Source organism: Salvia splendens, chromosome 6, assembly GCF_004379255.2.
Source record: "Salvia splendens isolate huo1 chromosome 6, SspV2, whole genome shotgun sequence".
In the NCBI taxonomy this organism is placed as follows: domain Eukaryota; kingdom Viridiplantae; phylum Streptophyta; class Magnoliopsida; order Lamiales; family Lamiaceae; genus Salvia; species Salvia splendens.
In genome coordinates, this window is record NC_056037.1 from 8104531 (window position 1) to 8132279 (window position 27749).

At 36.7% G+C, this 27749-nt stretch overlaps 5 protein-coding genes across 7 annotated transcripts; 1 reads left to right on the forward strand and 4 right to left on the reverse strand.

The window, feature by feature from the left end:
- The first annotated feature begins 858 nt into the window (after positions 1 to 858).
- LOC121808192 (chlorophyll a-b binding protein of LHCII type 1-like) lies at positions 859 to 1919 on the forward strand. The gene is made up of 2 exons (XM_042208578.1): positions 859 to 1341; positions 1451 to 1919. The coding sequence occupies exons 1-2, from the start codon at positions 915 to 917 to the stop codon at positions 1825 to 1827; spliced, it is 804 nt and encodes a 267-aa protein (XP_042064512.1). The 5' UTR covers positions 859 to 914; the 3' UTR covers positions 1828 to 1919.
- Positions 1911 to 7227, reverse strand: LOC121808145 (protein REDUCED WALL ACETYLATION 3-like). Its single transcript, XM_042208518.1, has 16 exons — positions 6837 to 7227; positions 5628 to 5719; positions 5345 to 5482; positions 5182 to 5238; positions 5038 to 5110; positions 4623 to 4781; positions 4278 to 4427; positions 3946 to 4201; positions 3694 to 3809; positions 3529 to 3615; positions 3327 to 3415; positions 3163 to 3225; positions 3008 to 3064; positions 2698 to 2794; positions 2473 to 2632; positions 1911 to 2214 (listed from the first exon to the last, which is right to left on the reverse strand). Exons 1-15 carry the CDS (start codon positions 6870 to 6872, stop codon positions 2477 to 2479), a joined length of 1626 nt encoding a protein of 541 aa, XP_042064452.1. The 5' UTR covers positions 6873 to 7227; the 3' UTR covers positions 1911 to 2214; positions 2473 to 2476.
- Positions 7228 to 10367: 3140 nt separating this feature from the next.
- LOC121808221 (DNA-binding protein DDB_G0278111-like) lies at positions 10368 to 13019 on the reverse strand. Of its 2 annotated transcripts, none has more exons than XM_042208612.1 (7): positions 12933 to 13019; positions 11570 to 11635; positions 11429 to 11478; positions 11256 to 11320; positions 10909 to 11000; positions 10739 to 10810; positions 10368 to 10656 (listed from the first exon to the last, which is right to left on the reverse strand). In XM_042208612.1, the coding sequence occupies exons 1-7, from the start codon at positions 12933 to 12935 to the stop codon at positions 10621 to 10623; spliced, it is 384 nt and encodes a 127-aa protein (XP_042064546.1). In that variant the 5' UTR covers positions 12936 to 13019; the 3' UTR covers positions 10368 to 10620. The 2 variants fall into 2 exon arrangements, with proteins under 2 accessions (XP_042064546.1, XP_042064547.1); XM_042208613.1 differs by lacking the exon at positions 12933 to 13019 and adding an exon at positions 12771 to 12858.
- A 4849-nt stretch (positions 13020 to 17868) lies between these two features.
- On the reverse strand, positions 17869 to 20443 carry LOC121808209 (pterin-4-alpha-carbinolamine dehydratase 2, mitochondrial-like). The gene is made up of 7 exons (XM_042208601.1): positions 20298 to 20443; positions 20175 to 20221; positions 19633 to 19730; positions 19088 to 19173; positions 18899 to 19022; positions 18294 to 18362; positions 17869 to 17987 (listed from the first exon to the last, which is right to left on the reverse strand). The coding sequence occupies exons 1-7, from the start codon at positions 20340 to 20342 to the stop codon at positions 17896 to 17898; spliced, it is 561 nt and encodes a 186-aa protein (XP_042064535.1). The 5' UTR covers positions 20343 to 20443; the 3' UTR covers positions 17869 to 17895.
- Positions 20444 to 21057: 614 nt separating this feature from the next.
- LOC121808134 (nuclear factor of activated T-cells 5-like) lies at positions 21058 to 27597 on the reverse strand. Of its 2 annotated transcripts, none has more exons than XM_042208501.1 (10): positions 27124 to 27597; positions 26199 to 26242; positions 25752 to 25875; positions 25550 to 25670; positions 24182 to 24798; positions 23569 to 23857; positions 23218 to 23494; positions 22446 to 22607; positions 21785 to 22282; positions 21058 to 21690 (listed from the first exon to the last, which is right to left on the reverse strand). In XM_042208501.1, the coding sequence occupies exons 1-10, from the start codon at positions 27305 to 27307 to the stop codon at positions 21424 to 21426; spliced, it is 2583 nt and encodes an 860-aa protein (XP_042064435.1). In that variant the 5' UTR covers positions 27308 to 27597; the 3' UTR covers positions 21058 to 21423. The 2 variants fall into 2 exon arrangements, with proteins under 2 accessions (XP_042064435.1, XP_042064436.1); XM_042208502.1 differs by having other exon boundaries at positions 22446 to 22604; positions 27124 to 27596.
- Between the last annotated feature and the right edge of the window lie 152 nt (positions 27598 to 27749).

Genomic DNA, 27749 nt, shown 5'->3' on the forward strand with positions numbered 1-27749 from the left:
GACGATTTTGAGTTTATATTAGTATCAAATATAGATGAAGTATGTGTTTTTAAATAAAGAGGGCCGGTATGATATTTAGATTTTATGAAGATTGTAGTTATTTAGATATGTTAATTGGTTTTATAAGATTTTTATAAAAATGATTTTTAATATTTTTTTTGTTTTTGAATATTTTCGTGCAATTAAAAATTTTCAATTTGGTTGGTTTTTATAATTCGAAATTCAGTATTTCTTTTTGGGTAACTTGGTCCAGAATTCATTTTATGAAAATCTCAGTTTTTTGTTCGATTTTGGGTTGAATTTGAAAGCTCACCCCTAATTGTAAGTGTTAATAAAAAAATAATTTTATTTTAATTTTATTGTAAATTCAAATTTTAAAATTTTAAATAACTATTATTACTAAATCAAAATACTAGGAGAGTATTTTTGCAAAAGAATCTATAATTAATACTCCTCTCCGTCCAGGAAAAGTATGCATTATTTTCATTTTTGTCATCTCTTACTTTACCAATAATGCATTAAAACTCGTGCCGAACCTAAAGTTCATACTTTTTAGGAACAAGGAAAGTCCTTACTACTACTAACTAAAATATTTATTTGAAACGTTACCTCAAAAATTGATGTGTGGCATTGGATGATTCAACTCTAATATGACAACATCCAAACTATCAAGGATAGATTTCATGATGGGAATTTGGGATGTTTGTCAAATTGCAAAAGTAGATGGTTAAGAATTTGCCAACTCAACATAAAATCTTGACATCCAATCAAAAGAGAGAGACATATTCTAATATGAATATCCCTATCATCACCAACATCATATTCACTACCTCTATATATAACTACCAACTAACCTACATTTCTCCCATCCTCAATCCCAACTCTCTATACAAAACCGTTACATTATCAATACAATGGCTTCCACTTCAATGGCTCTTTCTTCCTCTTCTTTCGCCGGTCAGGCAGTGAAGCTCTCTCCGGCCGCCTCAGAGACAGCCGGTAACGGAAGAGTCTCGATGAGGAAGACTGCCACCAAGAAGCCTGCCGTCTCCTCCGGCAGCCCTTGGTATGGCCCCGACCGTGTTAAGTACTTAGGCCCATTCTCCGGCGAAGCCCCCAGCTATCTCACCGGAGAATTCCCCGGCGACTACGGCTGGGATACCGCCGGACTTTCGGCTGACCCCGAGACTTTCGCCAAGAACCGCGAGCTTGAGGTCATCCACAGCCGCTGGGCCATGCTTGGTGCCCTCGGCTGCGTCTTCCCCGAGCTCTTGGCCCGCAACGGCGTCAAGTTCGGAGAGGCTGTCTGGTTCAAGGCCGGCGCTCAAATCTTCAGCGAGGGTAAGATTCAAACTCTATGCTTTCAGTTTAATTTAATTTCATTATAGATATCAAACTATTCGATGAAACACATTCTCATTATAATAATACTATTGTATTGGATATATAGGTGGACTTGATTATTTGGGCAACCCGAATTTGGTCCATGCTCAGAGCATCCTGGCCATCTGGGCTACTCAAGTGCTACTCATGGGAGCAGTTGAGGGCTACAGAATTGCCGGTGGGCCCCTTGGCGAAGTGGTGGACCCATTGTATCCGGGTGGAAGCTTTGACCCGTTGGGCCTAGCCGATGACCCAGAAGCATTTGCTGAGCTTAAGGTGAAGGAGATCAAGAACGGTAGACTTGCCATGTTTTCAATGTTCGGTTTCTTTGTTCAGGCAATCGTCACCGGAAAAGGGCCGTTGGAGAACCTCGCCGACCACCTGGCTGACCCCGTTAACAACAATGCTTGGTCTTATGCTACAAACTTTGTCCCCGGAAAATAAAGTAATTCACGAGAAATAGCGCAGCACAGAATTTTCACATGTATTAATTACTCAATTTAATGAAATGAACATGCGAACTATTCTTGGTCAAAGATGTGGATTCATTAAGGCCATCAGTTGAATCCCAATAAACACTTTTTTTTTGCATAGGAGAAATCAAAGAATAAGAATATATGTGTGTGTTGTGCGTGTAACAAAATACACTTAAGAAATTTTTATCATTCTTCGATTAGAGACAAGAAAAGTAATGCAGCGATATCTCTCAAAATTGCTGGGAATGAACGATCGCAATCATCAAACCAATCCCAAGAGAAGAAATTATAGGTCCCAGATTTCCCTTTGGGCGGAGTCTTGAACACGCCTTCTTTAGCTTGTTTATGCAGAAATCTGCACCAAACAAGTCAAGATTCAAATCAAAGATCACACAGTAACAGCAAAAGATGTGAAATGTCTAAATAAGAATATTAGTATCCAACAGTCAGTCACTTTCTTTCAGGATAGTGCAAAAACATCGAGCGCAGATCATGAATTCCAATTAATAGGTTGGAGCTTTTCGAATCTCAGCGAGGAATGAAAACAGAGTAGGTGCATTTTTGCCAATCAGTAGCTCACATTAATGTTATAGTAATCAGATACAGAACTTACTCGACTAATGGGGAATCTGAACCAGGATGAACGAAATGGAATACAAACACACGGAGATGACAGCCGCAGCAAAAAAGTTGTACAACAGTTTCTTATCATCTCTTGTGGGTATAAAAGCTGACTTGAGTGTATTGGTGAGCTCAAAAATCCGGCAAGATACCTGCAGCACCAGTGGGATTAGTAGCAGTACATCGATTCAACACAAAGCTAGGCAAAGTGACTAACCAAGATATAAATGGCAGTTGTCAGCATGAAGTTAAGCATGGGATAATCTGGAATGAAGGATAGCAACCATTTAGGCTGTCCATTGGGCGTATTGGATCTGTTATAATACATCAAGAGAAACATGTGAGGCGTAGTAAATCGTATTATGTTTGGTCACGCTGAGTTCATATATCATCGGAACTGCTCAAACATTGCCAAGCAGAATTTTATAAAGAACTATCCATTAATCAAGATGTACGGGTATATTGAAGGTCAGCGTTCGAGTATCACCATATATATGACATTGAAATACTACAAAATAAGCACACACCTCAGCCAGATATGGAACTGGGAAATATAGGTCTCCAAAGTAATTTTTCCAAGCCACCTGGAAAGAAAGCAGCAAATATTAATCCAGCAAAAGTAACGTGATATGCCAACATCTGCTGACTGTTGAGATCAAAAGAAAATCTTAATATGACTTACGCAAAAAGTGTCAAGGAAAAGTTCCGAAGGTTCTGGCTGATATTCCGCAAACAAATGTAGACACTGTAAAAATGGATTGAAGCAAATGAGAATAGATCTTTCTTCTCTTACAAAATTTAAAAGAACTGCCATTAGTTAGATTGAAACAATGTTTTGTTACATACGTTATGGGGATCCATGATGTGTAAGGATGCAGCTTGTTATATGCAATTTTGTCCAGCTTGTAAATGTATTCGTACCATAGGTAGCCAACCTACAACCCAGTATTTGCTTTTTAGTTATGAGAAAACTTGAAGAAGATTATCAAAACACACCATAAATCAATAAATTGAATGCCACACACCATAAATCAATAAATTGACTTACTACTAAGGCAACAGTAACAATGGATCCCTTGATGGTACGTCTCCTCTTGGCCTCAGATTCCTCCAATTTCTCCATCAACCTTTCAACCTGTAATGACATAAAAGGTCTTATTTCCTAATTCATGCTAATAGAACATTAGCAAAAATTGCAATTATAGAGCATTACATTTGGGTGAAAATAGGCATAAATCATTCCGATGATCCAAATATAGCGATCAAGTCCAGATCTAAAATGCCACTCATGAAGTCGTGGAAGTTCTGGTTTTGCTGGATCACTATATCCTGTCAGTAACATGATGATAAGGTATCATTGCACTGTCACAGTTAACAAATAGCCCAAGAAGAAGATGTAAATATCACTGAAAAAAGACAGAATGAGCTTGGTTTTCAAGTAACGTAAAATTAATGGATCACGAACCTAAAAGAAAGGTGAAAGGACTCCATAGAACTTCAAAAACTCCAGGAACTTCCCATACAAAGATAACTACCAGAAAGCACACCAAAAGCTTCAAAGCCATAACTGATCTTATATCATTATACTTGTGGCCAATACCAAGAGCCCCGTACACCATTAGAGTGAAAAGGGTATGCATTGGGCAGATATAGTACAGCATGTAGTCATTGTTAAGAACAATACAAGCAAATGCCACAAAAAAGTTGAGCCTCCACATCATCTGCATTAAGAACCCAGTCAAATTAGACCAATTGTAAGAAAAACAACAAAAGACCAATGACAGATTGCAACATCACCTGAGCAAATCGAGCAACACTGAAATCTTTGCGAATATAATAATAGGAGAAGTTTCCGAAGCCAGTCATCCAAACATATGCAGCAATAAAAATGCGAATTGCATTGTATATCTCGGCTGCGGCAAAGTAATGATACATCAAAAACAGCACCTATAATAAACGTAGTACATTGTCAGACACATCGCCAGTAGAAAGAGATTGGCATCTGAGAAGTGTCAGAAACATCCAGTATCAACTAAGAGAAAGCCAGACATAAAAGTCATGGGGCACCTACAAGACTATTTTTATTTCTTATACAACCTACTCATGAGTATAGCATTAAATTAAAACAAAAAGATTACTTGCCTGCATCCATCCTTTCCACTCCTCAGTCTGATGGCGATTAAGGTATAGAATTGCTTTTCCAGAAAAAGCTGATTTGTCATGGTGCTTCTTAAGAGAAGTCATCACCGAAGCTATGATGAGAAGGATATACAGAAAAATAAACAGATCGCGGTTGTAGTTCTGTCCAACAATAGAAAAATGAGAAGATTATGAAAGAATAAAGATCTATTCACATTATAGCATAACATACAGAAAATAGGGTATACTCGTTGCAGTCTTTATATTGTATCAGGAGATATGTATGAGATATTTGTAAAGTTTACTATTTTATTGGTATAAAATACATTTTCTAACTTAAACTTTGAACAGGTAGGCATACTGCTATCAGCTCTTTCTGGCATATATCAACAATAATAACAGAGAATGATAATGGCACCTTGGTAGAATCTGAAAATATATCTGTCCGATCGCATATATAAAAGTAGAACAAAATTCCCCCAAATTCAGCCCTGCATGAGTTATTTTTCATTAACAAATGAAACAACACAAGATCGAAAAATAATCAATATACAAAACTCACATTGCCCTTAAAAGTAGCCGATTTTCAAGTAAAAATGCATCGTCCATGGTTAGAAACCTGTAGATCACACACAGCTGGTAAGACTGAATCCATCAATTAAATTATGTACAGATCAAAAAGTCACCTAATTATGTTTGCTCATCTAGTCACAAGGAAAACATACCTAATTATGTTAGTCTTAATGGATGGACTAGACACTTTTGTAGACACCGATTTAGTGAGACCGCCTTCCATTAATAGTGCTCGCTCATCTTCTTTGATAGCTTCACTTTCCAGTTCAGCCAGGTTATTATCTGAATGACTTTTGGACATAAAAGCAAGTCATACATCATAGAAGATGATTATCAGAAGAAGATATGATGATGCTGATGATGATGATGATAATAATGGTTACTACCACCCTGTTGGTCCTAAGTGTATTGACGAGAGAAGTATTAGGAGCTCACACTTTAGAAGGGGAAGATGATTTCTTGTGCTCCAACCACTCAGAATAGATCCATGAGATAAAAATTGGGATTATACCAAGCAGAAACGACACCTAGAAAATCACAAGTAAAGATTTCAAACGAGAAGAATAGTTAAAGGAAGTAGCAATCCTCAAATATACTAGCTAACAATGGATCAGACTAACTAGCCCACCAATGATATCGCTTCGGTATATTAATGAAAAAGGATCCCATTAGGCATGTCCCAGAAAAACTGTTAATTAAGCTTAAGTTGCATAACATTTCCAATGACTCATCTTTATTAGGAAAAAAATCGTTGCACGACCTATGGAAAATGGAGCATCCTCAGTAGTAGTGCAAAGTCACTTTATAGTCTTTATTTTATATTCAAAGATAATAGTTCCTCTGAATCAGGGCCATTAAATTTAATTATTTATTGCTAGCTTTTCATGTAGTGCATTATTAAGCTTATATTAGGAACCTATCTTCTAATCAAGATTGTAGAAATCCACCAAATTATATTATCTAAATATAAAATGAAGTAGTACAAAGCTAGATGAAATAATTTCGCTGCCTCGTACTCATTTTCAAATTTTGTGAAAAAGGTCATCAAATTTCTCACATTACACTTGCATCAGACAAGATCTACTTTCTTTCATCCTAGTTATCTCATTACATCAACCAGATCATAGAATACCGCAAACCATCCCAAACAAGTTGAATCGTCCCGAACGAATGTACAAGCTCACCCAGAAAACAAACGCATAACAGCAGACAAGCACCATCGCTAATACTCATATCAATCTTTTACCCCATTTTTCATTCAATAAATGAAACCAACCTAGGAGTCAAACTAAACCTTCAGGGCCAAAAAACTTGAATAAATCGAAGCAGAGAAAATCAAAGTAGATTTACATCATTCAACATAAAAGAACTCCTAAAACCTAGACTCAAGTCAATGACGCTGTTAAACCCAAGCTATCAAGAACTAAATAACTAAATTTTAAAAATTGCAAATCAAAGCTTCACACACTAGAAAACCGAGTCACCATTACAGCTATTGGCAGCATGCACGGAATATCTTGAACCTCACTAAATAAAACTTCTCTGAACATCCAAATCCAAAATCAAGTAAATCTTCAACTCTCTCAGGAACTCTAAATCAACTAAAATCGAAGCATAAATGAAGTCATGATATCGAAATCGCACCTGTCCAGGCGTCACAGGGCCAGAATCTACAGCCATCAGGAATCGAAAATTCAAACGATCAAGCACCAAATCCCCAATCTACAGAAATCTCATCGATCAAGTGAATGCACGGAGCTGAGGTGCATCCACACACACATACACACGGTTGAATCAGTGATACACAGTGGACAATGCGCCGATATATATGAAAGGATGCCCTAGAAATTGGGAGAGGGAATGCAGAGATCTGAAGCAAACAATTTAGAAAATTGCAGGAAAAAAAAGCAGGAGTCAGTAGGTAGAAATTGACGTCTTCGTTTGCTTGAAGAATTGATAATGGCGACTTCTTCGGTCGAAATGTCTCTCTCTCTCTCAAACTAATCAACCGTAAGCAGATGGTGGTTGCAGGTTGGTTTATGATTATGCATTTTTTTCTATTTTACTTCTTCAATTATACACCATATTCTTATTTGAATAAGACATTATTCTACAATGGATAAAATCTGATTTTCGGGAAATTTTCTAATTTTGTTGTGACAAATTTAAAACGTATATTAGTAAAATGTCTTTTTTTTAGTAAATACTAATTTGAAAGTGATAAAGATTTAGTATTAGTAAGACTGTAAGAGTAACTTTTTCATAATAGGAATTTATTAATCTATTTTGCAATAACGAGTCTAATTAAAACAATGCTTTGATGTTTAAGTTTGATTGCACAATTAGGCCCAAATATAATGTCACAATGCAGTATGATAACAGATATACACGTTGGATAATAAATAGAGTACATGAATCTAAAACTGCCGTGTTTAAGTTATGAATATAGTCATTAATTATTATATGTAGGGAAGGACTTAAGAACTCTCCTTTTGAAACTAATTATCATTTAATGATTAGTTGACAATGAGTGGAAATGAAGCAACAATCTTTGTTGGGTGGGTATAATTGGAAAAAAGAAAATCTTGTAACGACAATAATGTTTATTTCATGATGATACTTACAATTAAATCTTGTCGGATTAAGAGAGTTACGTTATAGATTAATGGGACACTTGAATCCTAAGTTTGCTTATGAAAATTCAGTCGCCAGTATCATAAAATTAGTAAACAATAGTTTGTATACATCATTTGCCAAAAGATTATTGTTAATTTATTAAGGTCTTGAAATTTAAGAAATACCCCATAAACTTTTGGCATTTGTTTGGAGATGATGTAGCTTTCTAGGAATATCTACCAATTCTTTAAATCTAAAACACCAATGTAATTATCATAAAATAATTGTATAATAAAACTAAATCAGGTGTTCTTTTAATATTTGGTATGTAGTTACAAATGATAATGTCGAATATCCCATTACCAAGATCATTTTAATACGAATCAAAATCACAATTTATTAACTTTAGAAGAAATTCGGAGCTAGAGCTCAAACGTGTGTGTTTTGGGTGAGCTCAATTCATACTATAACGGTTGTGTGTATGAATCGATTTTTAAAACTTTTGGTCGATTCCATTTTTTATTATCAATCAACAATTTCTTAAATTATTTATAATTTCATGTTTGATTTTATTTATTTTGTGTAGGTCACTCTGTCATACTATGTGAATTAAGTATTACGTAATGAAGATCTGTGAAAATTTCATCCCAACGGGGTTAGGTAGGCGGTAGGCCTATAGGTAGTCTACTAATTATTGGGATTATTAATTTAATCAAACTTCTAGTAATAGCAATAGATTGAGGTTTGCTAACTTCAATAGTAATTTATATTTTCCTCAACTATCTTAAAGATGTAATCAATTGAACTATACTGCATCAAAGTAGATTCTCGTCATGTCATAACGTTGTATGTATATTTAATTGGCAACAATTTGCATGATCAGAGCTAAAATGTGGTGTCATTTAGTTGACTATACACTTCACGTGAAACATTAATTACCTATTTCACCGGTCAATTCATTAGTCCGCCAAAATACACCCGACTGATTTATTTTCACTTCTTCTCTATCAATTAAAATTTGCCATTTTGTTTTCAAATTTTCTACTCTTCAATTTTGTTATTGTTACTCAAAATCGACCAATGTTTTTTTTACTCTATCCCATAAAAATAGACATTCTTAGGACGTCAAGAGTGTTAAATTTTAATTGGTAAGTAGAAGAGAAGTAAAAATAAAAAGTTATTAGAGCACACCATATTAGAGATAAAAAAAAATAAAAAATGGAAGTGCAGATCAAAATGAAAATAGTCTCGATTTTTATGGGTATTTATTTCACTTTGGCTATTAGATTTTCGGACAGCTCTCTATCTAAATCGTCTTTTTGTAATTGTGATTTCTAGATCTAGAATGGTTAGAAATTTGTAAATTCGCCAAATTCAAACTTTCAGACATATGACTTCCGCATTGCACGCTGGTTTAGTAATGATTGTATGAATTAGGCCAATACCAATCGAGAATACCCAAAAAAAACCCTTTGTTCACGCATATATTTAAATATAAGTAGGACGGCGACAAGTTAGGTCATTCAATTCTGAATATTTATTCTCTAATCTAGTTAGCATTAACTTTGAAACCAAGTTGTATATGACTTTGTTTTGTGTTTGATGACATTATTAAGAAAACAGAATTTGGATTCTGTCGTTCGAGTTTAAGAAGTTGTTTCCAAAATGATTATGTAAAGAGTTTCATGATATCGAACTGTGGCTTGTTTAGGTGACAATTAGGTTGTAAATTTGTTTCTACGTTCACTTCATTTTTTCTGCGTTGCATTAAATTAAATATTTAAATTAATTAAATGTTTCTTCATTCAATTAATTGATGTGGAAATGTGTAAGTATTTTGTTTGATTATAATATTGATTCTGCATTCACTTAATTTCGTTCTCGATGTAAAAATTAATTTATTGATAGTTAAGTAGCAATGATTTAGAGAGAAAAAATGGTCTCATTTTTTATTACTCCGTAAGATAAAATGGATTAGTGGAGATTAAGTTTGAGGACCTTTTGTCATTGAAGAATAAAGAGTAGGAAAATAAAAACAAAAAGTAATAAAAAGAAGAGAAAAAAATAGTACTCTCGTGAAATGGAATGGGATAGAAATAGAATCATAGAAAACATTATCTTAGACATTGGTTTGGAAAAATCAATCTTAATTAACCAATGGATTTCAGATCTACATACGGAGTATAAAATTACTTTCTATGCTCACAGACTACATACACATACACTAGTTAAAGGGTCTTGGTCACCTGTGTGGTCTTGGTTGGGAGGTTTGTTACGATTTTGGTCATCGATTCAGTCTTGGTTTGAGGCGAGATTTGTTGGAATGCAAACTCATCCCTCGGTAGGTAAACAAGTACAATTACAAGCAATATATAAATATTTTCTCAATTCCATTAGTACGAGGCATTTTGTGGATAACTAAAAAATAAAATTATGAGGACTTAGACACAAAACAATCAATATTATAACCATATTGACCTCGAATGTACTTCGTTAAACCCTCACATCAGCATATGTTGCAGTACTTGTTAAGCGAGTGTATGCGAGAATCTAGCATCGTTAAGAAAATAACCTTACTTCACATCAAGATGACTGGGATTTATGTTTCAAGCAAGCAATGCTTGAACGATACAATAACTATCCGTATCGAGTAAAAAATTGGAAGTTATTTAAAATTCGAGACAGCTAAAATTTGGACGATCACACTCAAAACAATTCCAACCACCACACACCGTAGGATGGATTTTACAATATGCCAGTGTTTTTAAATCAAGCTTAGTATAAAATCAAACAAACCTCAAACCCATATAGTCTAATCATCCTCGAGAACACTTGTACGCCTCCGAATCTGGGAAGCAACAGTAGAAAAATCAACAGACTGAAAACTAATGATAGTGCAAGCCAACTGAATATCAACTACTACTACTTACTGTCACTTTGGTTTCTTTAGATGTTTGATTGTTGATTTGTTCGAGCAGCGATATGAGCCTCTCTTCAGATACCTATGTTGAATGCAAGAAATCGTTAGCAATCATTTTGAATGTTTAGAGAGCTACACCATGAAACCTGAGAAATTGATAGCATAGTGAAGCAAAGATACCTTCTCAACAATCTGACCCGTTTGGGCAGCTCTCAGTATAACATCCTCAACTCCCCTGGCCTTCTCGGGTTTTACCAGCGCAATTCGAGCAACTGCACAAATAGATGCATCATGAGTAAGGCACGTGGGTGGTTGCACCACGAGAATCTAAATACTGACATCTAAGCTATGATAGATAAAACATCACATTTTTGCACCTATGGTTTCTACACTTTTATTGATGTCCATCTTTGTACGTTTGGAAAAGTTTGAGTCGGAGAATATAAAGTGGAGCTATGAGGAAACATACTATTGAGAAATTTATGAGGAGTTACACAATTGGATTAAGCTCAGAAGGTTCCACTTACGTCTTGCACGTGCTTCAGATGTCAAAATCCGTGTCAGCATCAGTTGTCTTTGTTCCTCCGCCTCACTAGGTAAATTAATAAATTAAGAGAATCAGCAAAAGCTTTGCAAAAGAACTTCTAAGACACTCAAAGTAAAAACTCAGTTAAATTAGATAATGAAAGAGATAGTCCACCTTTTAGCTTCCTCCTGAGCTTTCTGTTGCTCAGGACCTTGATGACTACCCTGTATGTAAGTAAATACGTAACTACAACATGCAAAGAACGCAAAAAAAAAAAACTTTGACAAGTAAAATAGAACAAAACAGAGTAACTACCCCGCCACGTTGAGCCATTAGCTCCTGCATTCTCCTTTGCCTGATCGCTTCCAATTCTGGGTCAGCCTAGATACAATTAAATCATTAAAACAAAACCAAAAACTCGGACATCACCTTTTGATTACGAACGAACTACAAGAAATAAACCAATGCAAATGATGTTCAAGGAAAAGATAAGTAATATTTGATTACGAACGAACTACAACAAATAAACCAATGCAAATGATGTTCAAGAAAAAGATAAGTAACATTTGCCTACTCAGTACTCACTCAACAATAGCGCCACTAAGTGTTGGCACTAGACCAAGTAGTGCTCATTCACGTCTAGAGAAACTAACTCAATGTCGACCCCATCTATGTCTTTCACTTCCACATTCTGCAACCACTCAACTCTCCTTCTGGTTTCTTTGGGTCCATTGTTGAGTCCACATACCCATACCCATCTACATATAGGTTGCTTTATGTGATATTAACCCACCAGTTGAGACATTTTCTAAGATTTATCAGCTACAACACTAGATATTCTTACATCAATGTGGTTGCTTCCTTTTGTAATCCAAAGACACCATAACTAACAATTTTGAAAACATATAAATAAACTCTGCTGAGTACAATTTTCTCCATTGAGCAACAACAGTCAAGCATCATATGCCATTGCAACGAAACAGATAATCAATTGTCATAGTTAAGCTATAATCAGGAAAACCAGCTATGTTTGGGCATTATAGTTCAGCACACAATCCCGCAATTACCAGATTCAAGTGGATGACACCCCAGTCACAAAGGGCAACTGAACGGGTTACAAACACAAAATATTTTTACTAGTTTACGTATTCTAATCTTTTAATTTCATTTTAAGCAAACTTATAAGGCCCAACCCTATCATCACTGAGACTAAGTCATTATAAGGTACACATTTTCTTAGCTCAATCGTTACAAACCTCGAATCAAAGCTGTACAACTACAGGTGTTGAATAAAGTCTACACACACAATAAAAAGGAATCTTTTATCTAATAATTTCTCAACATAAACTAATCTAGCTTCACCTAAGAACTCAACAACCCTAATTTCATAAACAAATCATATCCTACTCCAGAATTAAATTTGATATCAAAACCCATGCGATAAGAAAACAAATTAACAGTAAGAAGAAGAGAATTAGAGAAAAAAACACTGGAATCAGCTGCTACACAAGCTTACACTAAGTGAATCGGAATGCAGAGAGAAAGAGTAACTGCGTAACCTTAACCAATTCGACACAAATTAAGATAGAAATTTAAAAACAAAAACTTGCAACAATAAAATAGAAGTGATCGAGAAGTAGATGAATAACTCGAGTACAGATAGGAATAAATTGCTCACCATTTTGTTTCCGCGAATTTGAATTCAGTGAATGAATGAGTGAACACTGATGATAGAAAGTATATTTGAGCATTTGTTCTCGCGGGCCCACATCTGCGTCCGAATTACGCTACCTGGCCGGGTTTTATCGAATTCTGACCCAAATCGGTGTCGGTTCTTTTTAGTTAGGTCAACCAACAAGATTCTAAGGCCATCCACAACGCTGTCTCTATACCGTCTCTTAAACCGTCTCTTAACTACTATTTGAGCACTATTTGAGGGCCCCACTGTCCTTTTTTCCTCCATCTCTTAACTAAGAGACGGAACCTGCAACGCTCCGTCTCTTAACCGTCTCTTAATTACTATTCATTCAATTTAATTTATAATTTTTTTTAAAACCCAATTCAATTTAAACAAACACACTTTATTAAAATTAAAACAAAAAAAAACACACAAAATAAAAAAAACACACAAAAAAAAAAATTTAAAAAAAACACAAAATAAAAAAACACACAAAATAAATGTGTAGGAAGAATAGATGTGTAGTTGTGTGTAAATGAGGATGGGTTTAGGAGTATTTATAGAGTAAAAAATTTAATAAAAAACAAAAAAAATATAAAAAAAAAACAAAAAAACGGTAATAATACCGTTACAAATTTTTTTTTTTTATTTAAATTCGAATTTTTTTAAAAAAAAAATATTTATTGCGTCAGCACGTGACGACGCCCACTCGCGGGCCGGCGAGTGGGCGTCACGCACGACTCCGGGCTGCGCCACGTCGCCTAGGCGCGTGGCGAGACAGCTCGTCTCGTGGCTCGCCGAGGCGAGACGCGCGACGAGACGCGCGACGAGACGGGACGAGATGGAGGCTGCAACGCGTCTCGCCGGGGTCTCGTCTCGCTGAGACGAGACGCGAGACGCCGGCGAGACCCGTTGTGGATGGTCTAAGATTGGAGAAATACTTTCGTAGTGCATTAAAAATAGATACTTTTGGTAAGACATAAATTTTAGTAATGTAAAGTATAATTAGTAAAGTATAAGAGAATTAAAAGAAAAGTTGATTGACGAATTATTAATGGAGAATGATGTCCATTTTATTAAAGCAAAAAACATTATTAAAAAAATTGAACTATTTTTATGATACGAGCGGACAGATCAAAATGAAAATAGTGTCCATTTTTATAGGATGGAGAAAATGCCATTCATCAAAATCTCTACTCTTCACTACAACTCATACAATTGCTCGTATTCTACTCCAGCAAATTTTATTTATTTTCATTTTTAAAATTATTATCTACTTTATAAAAATTAAATTACACATGTACAGTATATAACAAAATTACTTCATTAAGAAGCATAAAATTTACAAGTCCTATAATTAAAAATTACTTATATCCTTAGAAAATTAGAGCGTCCACTATGGGTAGGACGCGGCTATAGCCGCGTCTGGGGGCGGTGGGCGGGTGGCTATAGTGGGAAAGGTGGGCGGACAACTTTTGGGGGCTATTGGGGCGGCGGACGCAGGATAGCCGCGTTCGGGGCGAGGACGCGGCTGTGAAAATAGTAGAATTTTGTATTTGGAATTTGGGAGCTATTGAAGGTGTCCACTACAGTGGCGGAAATAGAATTTTGGGGCTGTGGACAACAAAATTGGGGCTATGGACAAAAACTGGGGCGGGGCTATTGGGCGTGTCCGCCTTATAGTGGATACCCTTACAAATCACCCTATTGGTTCGACCGCCTTTATTATTTTAATAATAGCATCACCGATCATGCGGTCGTCGTCATAAGTATTATATTGAATTTTTATAAAGAGATTTTCTTTTGGAGAATGGTTAAAATTGTGTGAATTATGATAGTGTTGTGTTGTATTTATAGCTAGAAAATACTAGATCCGTCTCATATTAAGTGTCACATTTTACCATAAATGGTTAGTAGACCAACATTTTATCAACCAATTCTGCTCACATTTATTATAAAACTAATATATATATATATAGGGGAGTGATCAAGATATAACTAATCTTAAGTGTATAACTAGAGAACAAATCCCAGCCACACATCTTAATGGAACAAATATTATTTATTTTAATATATAAAATAGGCCAAGGGTATTTTTGGAAATTACATTATCAAATTCAAATTTACGTGATTTCCTTTCTTTCTCCTTCCAAATCTGCGATCAAATCTCCTTCGATTTGGGGCGGCGCTGATGCAGGCACTGGCGACGTGGCAGAGTTGGGGCGGTTGGTTGTGATGGGCGTCGCATCGTGTTGATGTTGGTGGTGGTAGCCGTGATTTGGTGACAGCGGGAGCGGAGCTGCGTTGGTGCGCCACGGATTGTGTGCGGCGGTGATGTTAGTTGAGAGAAACTCCGTCCAAGGACACTGTTGTTGACAGCGATACGGCAGCGGCTGCGGTGTGTTAGTGATGGATGATTTCTTGGGCTTGTGTTTTTTGGATGGCATTGTTGGAAGTAAGGTTTGTGGTATCAGAATGTGGTGATGAAAGGGGATGTATCATGTATGTATATTGGTAGGTGGCCCTTGGTCCCAAGCTTGATCAATTATTCATTTTATGAAATGTAAATTGTTTAGTTTGAAGAGATTTTCAAAAAATAAGAGTGGTGTGTTTTGTGAACAAGAGTGAAGCGTTTTGTGAACAAGAGTGAAGTAAAATCAGAATAAGAGTGATGTGTTTTGTGAACAAGAGTGAAGTAAAATCAGAATAAGAGTGATGTGTTTTTGAACAAGGGTGAAGCGTTTTCTGAACAAGAGTGAAGTAAAATCAGAATAAGAGTGATGTGTTTTGTGAACAAGAGTGAAGTAAAATCAGAATAAGAGTGATGTGTTTTGTGAACAAGAGTGAAGTAAAATCAGAATAAGAGTGATGTGTTTTGTGAACAAGGGTGAAGCGTTTTCTGAACAAGAGTGAAGTAAAATCAGAATAAGAGTGATGTGTTTTGTGAACAAGAGTGAAGTAAAATCAGAATAAGAGTGATGTGTTTTGTGAACAAGAGTGGAGTGTTTTCTGAACAAGAGTGAAATGTTTTGTGAACAAGAGTAAAGTAAAATCAGAATAAGAGTGATGTGTTTTGTGAACAAGAGTGAAGTAAAATCAGAATAAGAGTGATGTGTTTTGTGAACAAGAGTGAAGTAAAATCAGAATAAGAGTGATGTGTTTTGTGAACAAGAGTGAAGCGTTTTGTGAACAAGAGTGAAGTAAATCAGAATAAGAGTGATGTGTTTTGTGAACAAGAGTGAAGTAAAATCAGAATAAGAGTGATGTGTTTTGTGAACAAGAGTGAAGTAAAATCAGAATAAGAGTGATGTGTTTTGTGAACAAGAGTGAAGCGTTTTCTGAACAAGAGTGAAGTAAAATCAGAATAAGAGTGATGTGTTTTGTGAACAAGAGTGAAGTAAAATCAGAATAAGAGTGATGTGTTTTCTGAACAAGAGTGAAGTGTTTTCTGAACAAGAGTGAAGTGTTTTGTGAACAAGAGTGAAGTAAAATCAGAATAAGAGTGATGTGTTTTGTGAACAAGAGTGAAGCGTTTTCTAAACAAGAGTGAAGTAAAATCAGATTGATCAAACACCTTCTAGCATCAGCATTTACAAATTTCTCTCTGATCAAATAAATAATTAAGAATGAAAATTTAGCCGAATTAGAAGAGGATGAACTTCAATTACTATTATTACAAGAATTTCCGTAGCTCAATTCGCCGTATTTATAGCTGAAACCGATCGCCGCCTTTGCTCGGGCAAATTCTAGCTTTGATGAACAGAGCTCCGAATTCTTCAATAATTCTTGAATTCACATACAACATTCAGCAACCTAAGAGTAATTAAACTCAATTTCGAGCCGGAATTCCCATAGCGGATGATGATTCCGGCGAGCAGCGACTTGTCGATCACCGTCTTCAGCTTCACATTCTTCGGCCCGGTCAGCTTCTGCGCGCGCTTCGCGATCTCCGCCAGATGCTGCGGCTCCAGCTCCACCACCGACGCCACTGTCGCCACCTCCGTCTCCGACAGCCGGTTCGCGATCAGCTCGAACTCCGCCGCGATCTCCTTGATCAGATCCACTCGCTTCATGTCCGTGAAGTTAACCTTCAAATGAAGTAAAAATTTACATAATCTAATTTTTTTGTGCAATGACAATAATACCCCTGACTTGTTATTATGGAGTAAATTTGTGATTGAGGGAGCTAATATCTCATTAAATTCGAAAATTAATATTAGCCCTTGATTTTTTTGATCTTGTGGCTATTATTTGTTCTCTAGTTATATGGTTAAGAGGTGTTTGCCATAGATCACTACTCTATATATATATATATATATATATATATATATATATATATATATATATATATATAAGTGGGACTCATGGTCCATTAACTTATTCAACTAAATGTTCTTTACACTTTTTAAAACCCGCGTCCACACTAAATGTGACAATGTGGGACGGAGGTAGTAATATATTAGCGGTCCGGCACAGTAGACGGCCTAGTTGTGTTCGGCCTTAGTATAGTGTCATTTTTAACTAGAGTTCATTAAAACCTCCCTGAAAATACGAATGTAAATGTTAAAAGTTTTGATTTTGTGATAAATAAGTTTGGGATATCTTTAGATGACTGTAGAATGATACATAAGGAGCACTACTAGTACCAATAAGTTCCTGGCCTTTTTATTTTTGTTACACCTTTTGTTCTGATTTGATTGTTAAATTTATTTCTGTTTTAAATCACACAAACTTTTTGTTTAGCGTAAAATAAAAGAGGAGCTGCAATAGAACCATATTCAGACATGAAATAAACAGCAGATTGGATAAACCATGTCCATTCGTTCAAAAACATACCTTTGACCGGGTGCACACAAAACCAATATAAAAACATATAAATATAAATAAGCAAGAAAAAAAAACAACCAAATGCAATCTATCACAAAATATCATGTGTGAACACATGTCTATCAATGTCGGGCTGTTACTTGTCCGTAGGTGTTATCCTTAGAAGGTTGTGAAGATTAAGTCCATTGATCTTTGCAGCAAGTATGAAATCATTCTCAGTCAGTCCACCTGCACCATAAAAAAAAGATAGAATGCATCAAGAGGCGTTTGTTCGTGAAACAACTTCTCTGAAATACACAAACTAAAGGGCCAAAAATGAAATAGTCATGCTTGTCCGATCAAAAAAGGAACATCTCATTATTCAATGAGAAGATCAATGCTGATTAGATATGTGTTTGTCAATAATTAGAATAAATCCATATAAGCTTTATTAAGGAGATCAGTGGTGTTTGAATGAACGTTAAGGTGTTCATTCTTTCGTTGCAATGGTAACCAACAAGAATGGAGAGCAAAGTTTATTCGAGGGGATCTTACCCACTGCATGGGTCCAAATATCAATCTTTATGTTGTTCCATCCGACAAGGTGAAGATCTGGGTGATGGCCTATATCAAATAAAGACATGTTGAGAAAGATGTAGAACACCAATCAGATGGTAATTTGAATCAATCCCTAGCCAACCAAACTTCTATGCTAATATTAGCTGCATATCTGTCTCGCTTTCCTTATCCAAACAGAAACATATAGAAGGAGCGCATATTCCTTATACAACGATAATTTTCAGGCAGAAGTGCATATTCAGGGGGCGTGTATCTCCATGGTGAAAAGAAAGAACTCTTCCTTACAATGTGAGGCTACTCTTAGATAACCAAAAAAAACAAACAACTTTTTTACGGTTAACGTTATTTTCTAATTTAAGTTACAAAGGAGGGGAAATATTGAAAATACGAGATCGCTCGGAATTGGTTTAAAGTGCACAAATGAACTTCAATACAAGAAAGTTCATTTATAAAACTTCAAGTATATTGAGAGGTTCATATAAATGACATCCCAACCCCAGTCCATTTACACTTGTAGAGAAGGAACTTTAGAATATAGGAAACCACCCAAAATAATCTAGATAAAAGTTTAAGAAGTATACCTTCACCTTCTGCAACATCAGCCACGAGCCGAAGAAATTCCATTCCTTTGGCGAAAGTCTTAACTTTCCAGGACTGATGCAGCTTCCATGAATCATTTTCCTTCACAAGATTCCATCCAGGAACCTGAGCCATAAATTACCAATTAAAATACGCAAATAAAACAAAGCTTACAATATAAACTTCCATACCCTTTTGATCAAAATGTTGGCTGTCTCCTCAGTCATAGGCCTCAAATCTTTGGAGCTGCATGGCACACACTTCTTACTAGCCAAATCTGGCACAAAAAGAAGAAACCATTACCAGGAGAATATTCTCAATTACATAAATCGCAAGAAGAATTAAGAATGCTTTCAGAAAGACACCAGATTCAAGAACATCAGCATCATATCCAAAGAGAACTCGGTTTGAAACTGTAACCTCAAAATCAACCATAATCGTCGTTAAGTCAGAGGGTGTTTCGGTAACTGTGCCTTCTAATATTCTAAAGGTTAGTGATTGATACGACAATATCTTATTCATCTCTGATCCCTAAGATTTCTTTTCTTCTAATATATCCTCCACATAATCCCTTCCTCTCAACATCACTCCCAGCACATTGAATTATCAAAATACTATAAAAGCACCCCTACCATAAACAAATCGAGCATTCCATATAAGCAAACGTATATCACCCGTGCTACAACAAAACCGAACATCTATAATCAATAGTAGCAGCTCCAGTGCGACCACTAACCTTGGTTAGTACAAAAAGTCCTAATTCCATAAAGACTGCTATTATTCAACAAGCGTCCTTCATGGCCTTGAGGTCTATCAGCAACAAGAATACTCGAGCTGTCCAAGGTAGAAAAAAAATAAAGTATTTCGCACTCATTGAAATCGTATTCACAAAAACCTCGATAGAGACATCCAACGCTCAAGCGACATTACGATGCTCAGCGCAAAAACAATTCTCACTCGTGCATAAATTTCACAGCATCGAGCTGCAGAAGCTAAGAAAGTTCATATCAACAATAGAAATCCGAGCATGCAGCTGGCACTAATGGCGATTCCTACGGCCTACAGGTAGCTAATATGGAGTAATAAAAATAATTAATTAATTAGGCACACATTGATTATATTTCTATATTTTTCTCTCACAATTTTATCGCCATGCCGCTGGTTCTCGTATATACGAACATATTGAAAATTGCATCAGATCACTCGAATTAAGATGCGAAAACGAATAAATTGATTCAAAAACGGTGAAAAAGAGAAATCGGAGAAGAAGAAAGTTACCGTCCATAACCAGTCCAGACTCCCTGCAAGAGCGGCGTCACTACAACCTGAACATAATCACCGGGAAATCTCAATATCAAAGACGCTGTGTGTGTGTGTGAGAGAGAAGAGAGAGAGATATACACGGGCGTTGGAGGAGAGAACGCAGAGACGAGGGTAAAGTGCCATTTGGAGCTAGCGGTGAATGACAAGTGATGAGTGTCCTTCACAGGAAAACGGTTCAAAATGGGCCAGCACCATGCAAATGGGCCTCAATTGAAAGCGGTTGAAAGCAGACGTAATTAAGCTTTTTTATTCTATCTTTCTCCTATTTTATTTTATCAGTGACGTGTATTAAAACTCAGTATCATTTTAAGATGTACTATTTTTATAAAAGTAGTAAGTACTCCCTCCATCCCACTTAAAATGTGTGATACGAAATTTTAAAAAGAATTATTGAATAGAGTAAATAAAGATAAAAATATAATTAAATATTTTAATAAGGAAAGATGAATTTATGTGCGAATATAATTTTAATTTTGACAAACTAAAAGGAAAAATGGATATTTTAAGTGGGACTGAGGAAATACCTAAAATCAAAATTATGTTGAAGTCCGCAAATCTTTTCAAATAGCCCAAAATAAACAAAAACACAAATAACCCCAAATAAACAAAAACAAAAGCGTCAAGCTTTTTGAAAAATAGTACTCGTAACACACATAATTGCCTAAAGTGAACTAGATTTAGCCAATTAAACAATTTGAATTTTCTATTTATTGGTTTTCTTTGAAAAAATATAGCTTCACGTGTGAGTGCAACTCAGTTGCCACCTATCATAATTTCAAAGAGGAACTTAAGAAGGCATCTCAAATTAATTACCTGACTTAAAATAAAGACATGACAATAAACCAAAACTCAGTTCCTCCTATTGTGTACACAAAGCAATGATACAGTGATGCAACAGAAAGGCAAGAGAAAAAAGAACAAGAAAAAGGAAAAAAAACATGATTAGACAATAAACCTTTAACTTGAGAAGCAGCTCTCTCTAAAGAAAAGTTGATCTATATCATATAGTGCAAGTGGAAAGGAAAAACACATCTCCACCAACACAAGTTAACAGCCATATCTCTCTCTAAGTTACATCAACTGAAGACGAGCAAGCCATGTGGACCTTCGAGGCAAGTGCACAGGCACAGCCCGTCATCTTGACGCCTAGAGAGGGTTTGCTTGTGCACTCGTTGCAGGCTCCTTGAAGAAGCGCGAGAGCTGATTAGTAACCATTGGGCCACATTTGGGACTGCTTAGGCTGTCCTTGAGGGGCACCCAGTGTGCTGTCTCTTGGGTTCTGTTGCTGGTCGAGCGATATCCCAGCCTGCGAATGGTAGAAATTCGGGTACCCAGGGGCTCCATAGTTCTGTGACTGCTGCTGAGCTTGCCTGAAACCACCAGGCTGCTGGCTTTGTCCCTGGTAATTGTAATAAGCGTTGGATGGAACAGCTTGCACAGTTCTTGAACCTTGCCCGTGAAGCCACTCATTCTGGAAAATGCCAGATGTTATAATACAAGACTTCTATCAGAGACGTAAAGAAATTGGCTGGAATCAGTTGGAGAGCATATAAATGAAGAGTTACCTGCTGCTGCTGCTGCTGCTGCTGTTGCTGTTGCTGTTGCTGCTGAAGAGCGAGCAAGTGACTACTTTCCTTGTACTGAGCCAAGACTTCCTCATAGTTAATAGCTGATCCAGATGAGGCGGTAGGAGGATTCATCTGATAATTTCCGGGGACTGTAGCAGTATTCCCAAGGCCACCATATCCAGACGGGACAGCTGCAGACTGAGGCAAACTACTAACTGTGACGCTGCTTTTATACTGGGGGAGTAGAGCGGCCAAGGACTGATGGTACGAGCTGTTTCCAGCAAATGATTGCTGAAAAGCAGAAGGCATGTATGTATAGCTCGGAGGCATGAAGGGATAGCTTATCATGTTGGCAAACGGCCCCAGAGGAAGCGTCGGCTGAGAATATGGATGTACAGCAATATGTTGCTGGGGGAGAGGAGGTCCAGTGGCTACACTCGTTCCTGAGTGCGATTGTGGAGTAGGCTGAGATGATGAATTAGCACTCTTCAAAGCCTGAAGCACCCGATAAGCATAATCAGCCACCAGACTAAGTGATATATGGTAGTATTATTTATATTTATAAGTAGACAAAGCTAAAGAAAACATTATCCATGAGAGAAACGTAATTTATACAGCACCAAAGAATTGTAGTTAAATGATTTGTTTAGATGGGTACCTCAGACATTGCTGAAGCACCAACAGAAGAAACAGAGTTCCCATATTTTGCAGCCATAGAATGCGAGACAGGAAACTGCGAGTATTGAAGATCAGAATCTCTAGCAGAGTGAACATTTCCAGTCAGCAATGCGCTTTGCAGTGAATTTGGGTACGACTGCTGCTAATAATAATTACAAAGCAAGAATAAGTAAAAGCCAAAGACCTTAAAAAATTAACATCCACATATAAATGAACACATTCACTCACCAAAGAGATGTGAGATCAAATAAAAATAGGAATAAAGCAGCATAAGAAAATATATGTTGTTAAACTAGAGCGAAGAATCTGAAGAACAAGGAGTAACTCTTCAAAGTTAGTCTCGGCTCGGGTACAGAAAAGTTACTCATGTATCACATTCATGCATCAATGCAAAAAATCAAGAGCACACTCCTTTTACTGGTACTAATAACTGCTATCCAAATAAGGTGAGAAGTAAAGGCTATAATTTGATCCTAATCCCCCTCTTCCCACTTATTCCCAAGACATGTCTGTGTGCATGTGCATCAAGGGGAAGTGATATGCCCACTCAAAGATGATCTTCAACACTTTCCATTTCCAATCACATAGAAATATACCGATTTTTTGGACTAAAATGGCTGAGAATATAGTTTGAAGGCTGTTAGAAAACTCACTTCAGGTAAGAACAGGTATACATTCTACTGTTTCCATTTCCAGTGCAATCTTAGAAATCAAATAATTTTCTTAATAAAGCAAGGGGCTAAATATCTTACCATGACATTAGAAAATTGAGCAAGATTGTGTATCTGGGGACTAGTCTCATTAAAAGCAGCATTCAGCCTTTGAGCATCATCTAAGGCATAACTAGGATTCGCAGACTGAAAAGGATATTGATTTACATGAGCCATTTCAGTACTCTCAGGTTTCAATTCTTCGGGCTGTGAAGCAGAAGGTGCATCATATGTCTCCGCAATGCCACCATTAGGACCATTGATATGAAACCTATCAGATGTATCTCTAAGAGAATCATCAATATAATATTCAGACTGTCTGCAGCAAAGGAACAAGAGATTTCAGGATTTTGAAGAAGATAAGCAATATCTGGAAATCACTAATAATCGTACCTAGTATCCGCATGACCAGCTGATGAAGTATCAGCCTCATTATGCCCCTCATCTAAATTACTTTTTACGGTCGCAGATGTCAAACCTCCAGAAGGATATGAAGCGTTCATGCTAGGTCCAAAACTACCAAAGCTTAAGTGTGAACATTCTGCTGCTTGAGCTTGCAAATGATCAGGAATTACCACCGAAGGTGTATCTTCTTCAGATGGAAACTCTGTATCATCCTTTTCAACACTTAGCTGTTGGATATTTCGGGTGACTGATGCCACTGAAGCACCAACTTCTTCGCCTGCAAACAATAGCCAACTTGAAACTGAGGTAGCCACCAAGGCACCAACATAAACATAAGACTAGGATTCTTTGAACCACACACATGTATGGCAAGGTGACTGCCGTGCAGGAGCCAACAATCTAAAACATACATATTCCAGCCTCAAAAACTGACGCTCCAAGTCATTTTCTTTTTACATATCATAACTAATATTAATACCATAAGACATTTCAAAAGCAAGAATCAAATGTTAGTTTCACAAGATAAGTAGCCTACTAAATGTTCTTCAAATTTTAGGTGGTGTTATACTTTAGTTCAGTAGAAATCCAAAAGAGAATATACCTTCATGAAGCTCGTAATCAGGATCATTGGACTGGTACGGAGCCATATTTTGATACAGCTCATTCTCAAATAGTGATGAACTTCTTGAATCATTCTTTGGAATCTTCCTATCGGTTACAGGAACAGCACTCAGATCATTTCCACCAGAGTTTCCAATATCATCATCTTCTCTTTCTTGAACCACTTCTTCCTCATAGTGGTGATCAATTTCTTCAGATACACCAGATGCATCTGGATACAGCTCACCATCAACTGTATATTCTGGGACAGGAATAACATTTGTAGGAACTGGCTTCTCTACAGGCCATTCATCAGTACTAGGAGCATGCTGAACTGAAGAAACTTCTGACTGATTAGCTTTAGAAGCATGATTTGAAGTAGATCTTAAATGGGGAAACGGTTCAGTTGCTGGGGCGTCTTGAAATTGGTGGTGAGATGCACTCGGAGCATGAGGTGCTTTGTTATGCGGCTTGCCCATCCTCACAATATCAGCCATGGAAACTTGACCAGGAACACCCCCCCAGGCAGATTGGTATCCAGAAGGTGTCTTTGCAACAGATTGCATACCATCAGCTGCTCCCAACAAGGATCCCTTACTCTCAGCAGCGCTGCTATCACTACAACATAACAGTATAGGAAAAGAGCATTAATAACAGCAAGGCTTCTTTATGGTATAAATACATTACTTCATTACTGTCATTGATAGATTAATAAGTTTCATCAGAAAGATTATTAAATATTATACTTTCAAGGGATCCACAGATTTGAATTGAACACTATCACACACATGCATTATTATTCATGGCATTAAAGAATATGAGGATCAAAAGAACAGACTCATATAAGGCAAAAAAAAGTTACATACCCCACCGTCCCATAAAAATATGGACATTTGGGACAGCGTGGGTTTTAATGCCAATTGGTAAAGTAAGAGAGAGATAGAAAGAAAAAGCAATTTTAGCATTGTTAGTGGAGGATGGGGCCCACCTTATTAGAAAGAAAGAAGTTACCAAAAATAGAAGGGACTATATTTATGGGATGGCCCAAAATGGAAAATGTGGGTTATGGGACGGGGGTAGTATGTATTAACAAACCCGCACCACATAGAAACATGAATTCCATTCTTAAGAAAAATTTATCATGAAAAGCAGAAAAAGCAATAACAAAAACACTGATATGTCATTCTTCATTGAAGTTCAAGCGCAAGTTAATAAATACTATTGTAATAACAACAAGCCTTGACATGCCTCTATAAACTTAGAAAAACCAAGGATAACACAAATAGGCAGCACACTTTACACCAATTCCTTGATTTAAACATTGAAGTACAGATTTTTGACAAACTGTAAGAGTTCAGTGAAAACAAACCTGAGGCCTGAAGGTACTTGGCTTCTATTATTTACTGACACACCAGCTGCTGAAGAAAAGTTACTTTTATACGAAGCTGATCCATTGTCTTTCTTATATGTTGGCTTTCCATGCATTGACTCTGATAAGAACAAACTTGTTTAAAGACATTTGCAATGTTCATTCTAATTGACCAAACCCAATAAAATCGAAGCTGCCATACCAGAAGCACTGTATGTTGCAGATGCACTGTATGCTGCAGAAGCACCATGGCGCTCTGCACCATTCCTGCTGCGTCTAGTTGAACTATTAGCACCATGCGACCTCGAATCATAGCTATCTTTACCCTGGAACATAACAGTTGTAACAAACAAATTAGGATGTCCCCGTGCTCATTTCAAATAATATCGAAGCTGTAACATAAGTTATTGTACTAGGTCAGCATCCTCATTAAAGCTGAACCATTATGCATATAAAGGGTAATGCAAGAAAAAGAAACAAATTAATCCAGGTAGCAGACCACAAGCCATAAATGTGTCATAAAAACTATTCCAGCAGACACACGGCCTCATGAATAAGATATTATGCCAATATAAAAGTTGTTTCCTTTATATTGTAAGTGAGAGTCTGCTATCTATATCATCCAGAACCTATGTCATAAATAACGAACCTCTTTCTTCTTTTCTCGTTTGCTCTTCACCTCATGGAAAGGATCTACAAAATTGTAAAAGACATGTCAGAGAAAACTTTAATCAAAGAAATAATTACAATGATTTCAGCTTCAACTGTTCCATTAGTAGGATAGTTCACTGCTGCATTCAGCCGATGAGCCAGCAAACAAGTATACACACTTAATTCTCAATTGAAAAGCAATTCAGTCATGAAAGACATGAGGTACAATTAATAGTAACTGCATTTTCCAAAAAAAACCCCACATAACCAGAACGAGTATGTCTACTGTATATCGAGAAAGAATGGTATGATGCATGATAGAGTACCAGAACGAGCCAGTACAACAGAACCTCCAAAAAGATCTGTGCATAACATGGCCAAAAAGTGAATAAACTGTATCCAATGTTTCGAAAAAAAATTCCACTCGAACTTTTTCTTATCAACTCATAAGTTGTCTTTCATACACCACCTCCAGCTAATTACCATTTACCAGCAAAATCCCAGTACAATGCATATGATAAACAAAAAAAATAAAGTTCAGTACCAATCCTGAGATGGCCAATTTTGCAAAAACTATCATCTAGTTAAGAAGTGAGGTAGACGTCATTTTGAAAATAATCTTCTTATCACATTGTCAACACAAAATAGCTCAGAACTTTTTTCGAAACTCCCACACAAGGTAAAAATCGTTTCTTTGAATCTCTTCCAAGTATACTTTTATTAAAAAAATTATCAAAAACAAAAACATATGGTGTATTAAGAGTTCTGGTTTTTGCGCCACGGTGTATTCACTAACTAAAACGTAACAAAGGTGAACCTTTTCAATTAAAACATCTTAAATCCTCACCAATGCATCTCTTCCTCACGGAAAGGAAACAGTAAAGACACAAGAGAGAAAAATTAGGGCTGGTTAAAGAAAATACCCTGACGTAGGAGACGATCAACTGCCTCGTTAGGGTCCATATTACAGTCCTTGAGAGCAGCGTAGATCTCGGCGTCGGAGCAGTTAACTATCTCCTTCAAGCTTAGCACCACATTCCTTGCCCCCGCGGGAATGGGCTGCACGGCGCCGCCATTCCCCGTGCCGCTTCCCCTGGCTGTACTCATCCTCCCGGCAACAGATCTAGGGCTACTCCTCGCCTTGTTTCCTTGTTCAGTCACTTTCCCCTCTTCTTCTACTCCAATTTGTTCAACACAGAAGACAATCAATCTCTCTCTCTCTCTAGCACGAAATAGAGTGAGTGGTGCAGTTATTGGAATTGGATTGTAGTTGTGTGATGAAGCATCCGCAGCTGGTTGCGAGATTTATCGGAAACCCTCTCCTCCCTCGCTCTCTATCTATATAAGCTCGAGTTTGAGTATATCTTCCTCACTCGCCCCTTTTTTTATTTCTGTTTTTCTTTTATCTGTGCGTGGGATGGTGTAGCTTGTGGGTGGGTGGGTGGTGGGGCACGGATAAAACTGAAACTGTTCAATATTTGATCTCATCCAAATTGAAATTTCTATGTCAATTCGTTTCCATCTAAGTTTTTGGTACCTCAAAACTTAA

What these genes read in the sequence shown, in the direction of transcription:
- LOC121808134 (XM_042208501.1), bottom strand. Translation starts at nt 27,307, where the DNA reads ATGAGTACAGCCAGGGGAAGCGGCACGGGGAATGGCGGCGCCGTGCAG. An exon ending in TGATTACGAGCTTCATGAAG is followed by an intron (nt 23,858 to 24,181) that starts GTATATTCTCTT and finishes TATTGTTTGCAG; the next exon opens with GCGAAGAAGTTGGTGCTTCA. An exon ending in AGCAGCAGCAGCAGCAGCAG is followed by an intron (nt 21,691 to 21,784) that starts GTAACTCTTCAT and finishes GGCATTTTCCAG; the next exon opens with AATGAGTGGCTTCACGGGCA.
- LOC121808192 (XM_042208578.1), top strand. Translation starts at nt 915, where the DNA reads ATGGCTTCCACTTCAATGGCTCTTTCTTCCTCTTCTTTCGCCGGTCAG. An exon ending in CGCTCAAATCTTCAGCGAGG is followed by an intron (nt 1,342 to 1,450) that starts GTAAGATTCAAA and finishes TTGGATATATAG; the next exon opens with GTGGACTTGATTATTTGGGC.
- LOC121808221 (XM_042208612.1), bottom strand. An exon ending in GCTCAGGAGGAAGCTAAAAG is followed by an intron (nt 11,321 to 11,428) that starts GTGGACTATCTC and finishes TAATTTACCTAG; the next exon opens with TGAGGCGGAGGAACAAAGAC. An exon ending in ATCTGAAGCACGTGCAAGAC is followed by an intron (nt 11,001 to 11,255) that starts GTAAGTGGAACC and finishes CTATTTGTGCAG; the next exon opens with TTGCTCGAATTGCGCTGGTA.
- LOC121808145 (XM_042208518.1), bottom strand. Translation starts at nt 6,872, where the DNA reads ATGGCTGTAGATTCTGGCCCTGTGACGCCTGGACAG. An exon ending in ATTAAGACTAACATAATTAG is followed by an intron (nt 5,239 to 5,344) that starts GTATGTTTTCCT and finishes TGTGATCTACAG; the next exon opens with GTTTCTAACCATGGACGATG. An exon ending in AGTGGAAAGGATGGATGCAG is followed by an intron (nt 4,428 to 4,622) that starts GCAAGTAATCTT and finishes CGTTTATTATAG; the next exon opens with GTGCTGTTTTTGATGTATCA.
- LOC121808209 (XM_042208601.1), bottom strand. Translation starts at nt 20,342, where the DNA reads ATGGCACTTTACCCTCGTCTCTGCGTTCTCTCCTCCAACGCCCGT. An exon ending in TTCTCTCCTCCAACGCCCGT is followed by an intron (nt 20,222 to 20,297) that starts GTATATCTCTCT and finishes GATTATGTTCAG; the next exon opens with GTTGTAGTGACGCCGCTCTT. An exon ending in GTCTGGACTGGTTATGGACG is followed by an intron (nt 19,731 to 20,174) that starts GTAACTTTCTTC and finishes TACCTTGGACAG; the next exon opens with CTCGAGTATTCTTGTTGCTG.